At 40.6% G+C, this 5,232-nt stretch overlaps 1 protein-coding gene across 2 annotated transcripts; it reads left to right on the forward strand.

Annotated features, from left to right (window-relative positions):
* Nucleotides 1-2,846: 2,846 nt before the first annotated feature.
* LOC144702649 (putative serine/threonine-protein kinase WNK11) lies at nt 2,847-4,831 on the forward strand. 2 transcript variants are annotated; one of them, XM_078574657.1, is made up of 4 exons: nt 2,847-3,212; nt 3,340-3,388; nt 3,472-4,168; nt 4,281-4,831. In XM_078574657.1, the coding sequence occupies exons 3-4, from the start codon at nt 3,665-3,667 to the stop codon at nt 4,671-4,673; spliced, it is 897 nt and encodes a 298-aa protein (XP_078430783.1). In that variant the 5' UTR covers nt 2,847-3,212; nt 3,340-3,388; nt 3,472-3,664; the 3' UTR covers nt 4,674-4,831. The 2 variants fall into 2 exon arrangements, with proteins under 2 accessions (XP_078430783.1, XP_078430782.1); XM_078574656.1 differs by lacking the exon at nt 3,340-3,388.
* Nucleotides 4,832-5,232: the final 401 nt, after the last annotated feature.

Here is a 5,232-nt window from a genome sequence, read left to right on the forward strand (position 1 = left end):
TCTCATTCTCGATGATGATATTTATTATGATTTAAATTGAGTTTTTTTTCTATTTGTCCACATCACCCAACTGATTTTAAAATTAAAACACCTCAGCTAATGATTGGCCATCGTGACATTTGTTTTGGAATTTTTGGCATGCTAATGATTGTCAAAAATGCTGATTGATTTCCATTCTATCCAATCAACTGAGGACATATGCCAGACCTTCAATAATTTCCATAACAGAAATTATGGCGTTGAAAAAAATATCTCCATGAATGTGATGTCCGAAAATTTTATAAAGATTTATTCTATCATAGGATATTAGTCTCTTGTAAAAAGTCTGCAAAAATATAAAAAGGCACAAAGATCAGAATATCACTCTTAAATAGATATAATAATTTCAATTGAATGTATCTTAAAATTTTGATGATATTAAACTTATGATTATTATGTTATTAGAGCCCAACTTAAATCATTGCTAGTCCCTACGCAGTGGCCTTGAATTTTTGTTGGATCATCCCTTGACCATGCGAGCCTAAACACATGAGTATGAAGTGTTATAAATAGCAATTACACCTCTATGTATAAGCTTCTCCTTTAATGCTAGTGCAGACATGATAAACTCCATCATGTTTTTTGAAAGACCTGGTGGTCATAAGGAGGGAGCCTATCTCTCTCACAATTTATTATATGAAGAGCAGGTGGTCATGAGTTGGTGGTATGGTATTAGATTCTATCAAGATATTTTGATGTCCTTCTCGAACATTCAAATTGGGAAAGTCAGAATAGATGTTTAAAAATAAGCCACCATTGTATTATGATCTTATCACAGTTTGCTAATCATTGCGTATATACAGAATATCATCACAGGCACAACACATATACTATAAGAATACGCTTCAATCGATGTATATGTAAAATAAAATGGAATATGAATTATCTTGCACATAATATATAGTTCCATCAGCGTGCTCTTGTTTTTGTGCCTTCAATGCACTTTCCATGCATTTGGATACTAACCAGCCTTCACGTCACCCATGTGCCAACCCATGTGCATGTTTGTGAGTCTCTTTCTTTTCTGTTTGTGTGCCACCAATGTGCCTCATTATGCATTGCCCACCCATGTCTAAGCTCCACCAATCCATGGTCATGCCCCATTACCTTATGTGCATGTTTGTTTGCCGCTCTTACGCCTATGTAAGAACTGTCACATGCACCTTCCATGTTTTGCTTCATAGCTTGTTTCGGTTTGTCCGCATGCCCTTGTGTGTGCCAATCACACACCCACTGAAGATCATTGGTGTAGCTGTGCACTTAAATCAAAATTTTACTACTAATAGTATATTATTATGCCTGGATTCACTTATATTATTTTCTCCTTGCCCATGGTTTTTTTTCCCAAATGCTACTCACAATGAATTTTTCAGCCCTACAAAACTTATTGGGCCCATTATTGAGTGCCAAGAGTGAAGGATAGAGACTTTCAAAAAGCCTTAACAAGGATTGAGGAGGATAGAAACAAGCTCCCATTGGATTACTTGATGGAGAGGTTTGTGTGATCATCCATAATTTTCACCCTGTTATTACAACATTTTTTTACTATATTATCATTCCAGCAGATAGACTAGATATTAAGTTTTTGAACACCATCATCCTCATGCCACCATACAGTATATAACAAAAGTTACATCCAAAACACTACACGACAAATTGTTGTCGTGCACTGCCACAAGCGCCATGACGGCACAAACTCTGTAACCACTTGTGTCCAATGCCTGAAGCCAATACACGATGCCCTCCACCTGGCTCACCCGAAAGCATCAGCATAATATTATGTTTATTAATTTTAAATATTTTTCACTCTAAAGTAACCCTTAAATTCTAGAAATTCAGATAAACTATTTTCAAATATACTAACTTTTTTCTAATCATTTTAAATTATTTTGGATTTTAACGTTGTAACGTTTCATTATATTCAATTTTAAAATTATAAAATCACAAAAATTATAGATTAACTGAAAATTCACTTTTTCAATACCAAACAGTATGAGGATTTGACGTTATTCAATGATTAGTAAGGAGATTGTAGTAAATTATGCTGCATTAATTTGAGCCTTTAATGATAGTTTATCCCCAATGTCAGGTTTATTATCGTCGTACATAGGTACTGGCCAACCTACTGCCTTTCGTTACAGGTTACGGATACCCCACTAGCGTTGGACCAGCCCCTAACGTCCAGTCCTGCCCTGTTCTTGTGATTCGGCTTCTTTCTTTTAATATCTTTTATCTTTTACAGCTGTCAACTTTTAGTCTCCAGAAGTAGTTAGGTTTTACGAAGCAGATCGTGCAGCGGATGAGCCTGTTTTAAGAGACTGGTTTGAGATTTAATTTTGGAGCAACCTGATTTCGTATTCAACAGTGTAGTGGATAGACCTTACTCTGGCCTTTGAACATGATAGGGCTGGGATCATCCCCAAGGCTCTGGATTTAGTGATTCTATTGTTTTTTTGAGTTTTTTTGCCTGTTTATATTCCCAAACTTGGGTCATTGAGAAGCTATCTTCTTAGCTGTACTGCATCATATTACCCACACAAAGGCAATTATGTGGCCCATGTCATTTGGGTTCCATGAGGTCACGTGGCATCGTCTTCTTTACAGTCGTTACTTAGTTATAAAATACTTACAATTCTACCCATTAAGACAAACCTAGCCGATGTCCCATATATATTCTACTGATTCTCCAAAAACTCAATATTATGGAAAGCCCATTTGAATAAGAAAACTAGATCATCAAAGCTAGATTAAAAGGCAACACAAAACTAAATCCTGTGATCCACCCACTTTAAAGAGAAGCCCCGTAATCCAAGGACGAAATCCATCTTCTACAGTTTACTGTTATCACATTCCGCTCGCTGAGTTGCTCTTTCTCAAGAAAGGAAGCGAGATGAGCGTGGACAGACCTAAAATCTTTCAGACCCGTTAGAAGATAATCCAGGCTCTTCTTAGCCCGCGCCTCCGCTTGAGAAGGACGATAATCCGGGCTTTCCGGAGTCACCAATTCCACTGGACATGCAGCGAAGACGATGGGAACGATAATGTGACCGTGTCATTAACGGCGATATAAAAAGTGGGGGCCCTCTTCCCCAAACCTCTACTACTCCCTCTAGAATCGCTCCTGAAGAAGAAGCCGCCACCTGCCATAACTCCGTTTTCTCCGTCTGCCGGAGGTAAAGAAAATGATATACGAATCACATCGCTCTCTCATTTCCATGCAGTTATTTCGTCGATCACGACACATTCTACGATCTTGTTCCTATCCCGTTAGGGTTGATTCTGATCGACTTTCGCTCGCAGTTTCTTGATCAACGATGCCATGCCCATGCATTCCCCTTTCCCCTCAAACGTTAGGGTTTCTTACGCGTTACGATTTCTTCGTTTCTTTGAAAAACTTTGTGCCCCGTTTTGATTTCTCTCGTATCTTCACAGCTTCTCTTGAGACAATGTCTCTCACGACTACATACCTCAAGGAAGCGCGGACCTCCTACTTTCTCGTGATCTGTTCTGCCTCCGTCTTCATCTAAGCCATCAGAACTTCTACCCCAGGGTAACAAAACAAACAAGACTCTCTCCCTCACCTCTCCCTCTCTCTTTCTCTCCCTTTCTTTTGTTCTTTTCGGAGATGCCGAGCGTGGCCAACAATGGCGAAGAACAAGATTGTGAGCCGTTCGTGGAGGTTGATCCGTCGGGGCGATACGGCCGGTACGACGACCTTCTCGGAGCGGGCGCCATGAAGAAGGTCTACCGAGCTTTCGACCAAGAAGAAGGAATAGAAGTGGCCTGGAATCAGGTACGTCTACAGTCCTTCATGGATGATCAGAAGGCGATCGATCGTCTCTATTCCGAGGTCGAACTGCTCCGCTCTCTTCGCCACGAGAACATCATCACCTTCTATCATATGTGGACTGATGTCAAAAGCCGCACGCTCAATTTCATCACCGAAGTCTGCACTTCCGGCAATCTCCGTCAGTACCGTCGTCGCCATAGAAACGTATCACTCAAGGCCATCAAGAAGTGGTCTTACCAGATTCTGAGAGGCCTCGAATACCTCCATGCCCACAAGCCGCGTATCATCCATCGAGATATCAATTCCAGCAATATCTTCGTAAACGGCAACGCCGGGCAGGTAATCTTCTCTTAGAACCCTAATTCATATTCGACGTCGCGAACCCATATTTCGTTCTTTCTACGTGCTTTGAAGCCAAGAAACGACGTGAACTCTGAGTTACTTCTTTCAGGTGAAGATTGGGGATTTGGGGCTTGCGGCGATTCTTGACGAGAAGAGCCATGAAGCGCACTCGCTGCTGGGCACGCCCGAGTTCATGGCGCCGGAGCTCTACGAAGAGAAATACGACGAGAAAATCGATATCTATTCCTTCGGCATGTGCATGCTTGAGATGATCACACGGGAGATGCCCTATAGCGAGTGCAACAGCGTGGTTGAGATCTACAGAAATGTGGTGACGGGCGTGCGGCCTGCCAATTTGAACAAGGTCACTGATCTTGAGGTTAAGGCCTTCATTGAACGATGCTTAGTTCGGGCAGAATCTCGGCCGTCTGCCTCGCAGCTCCTCAGAGATCCTTTCTATCATGAGATTATAGAAAACGCCATCACCAACTCCTTTCCCTGATCAAGTTTTCTTTTTCTTTTTTCTTTTTCTTTCCCCCCGTCTATTAATGTATAGACTGAACCTTGCTGTTCTCCTCCTCTTTTTGTTCCTTTTGTTGTCCAAGACGAGACCAGTCTGCCAAATTTGCTAATTTTGCAGTATCCGAAGGCTGCTTGTCATGTTTGTCTCATTTTAATGGCTGCTTGATTTCTTGACTAACATCCCCATCACATCTCCTAATAGAGATTGTGGAGAGCCTTGTTATTCAACTGGGATTTGCACTGTAAAGTGAGGCATCGTGAGATGGGATAAAGCAAAGTTGTAAATATTTGATAATGATAACTTCAATAAATACATATCAAACTCACTGACAAATGACCAAGATAAAAGGGTACAAAGAACCCACCCTTTGACACATTCATACGAGGCCAAATGTAATATATATTCTTTGTCAGTGATACAAGTGGGTCTGATGGGGACAAACTTAAAAGTACATTTATAGCAACGAACTAAAACTCCATATTTCAGTGAATTCAATTGAAGTCATTAAGACAAAGACTATTACCTAAAAGGAAATTTT

The sequence above is a fragment of the Wolffia australiana genome, chromosome 4, assembly GCF_029677425.1.
Source record: "Wolffia australiana isolate 7733 chromosome 4, ASM2967742v1".
Lineage (NCBI taxonomy): Eukaryota > Viridiplantae > Streptophyta > Magnoliopsida > Alismatales > Araceae > Wolffia > Wolffia australiana.

Coding starts and splice junctions, on each gene's coding strand:
- LOC144702649 (XM_078574657.1), top strand. CDS start 3,665: ATGCCGAGCGTGGCCAACAATGGCGAAGAACAAGATTGTGAGCCGTTC. Junction 4,169..4,280: donor TAAACGGCAACGCCGGGCAG/GTAATCTTCTCT, acceptor TACTTCTTTCAG/GTGAAGATTGGGGATTTGGG.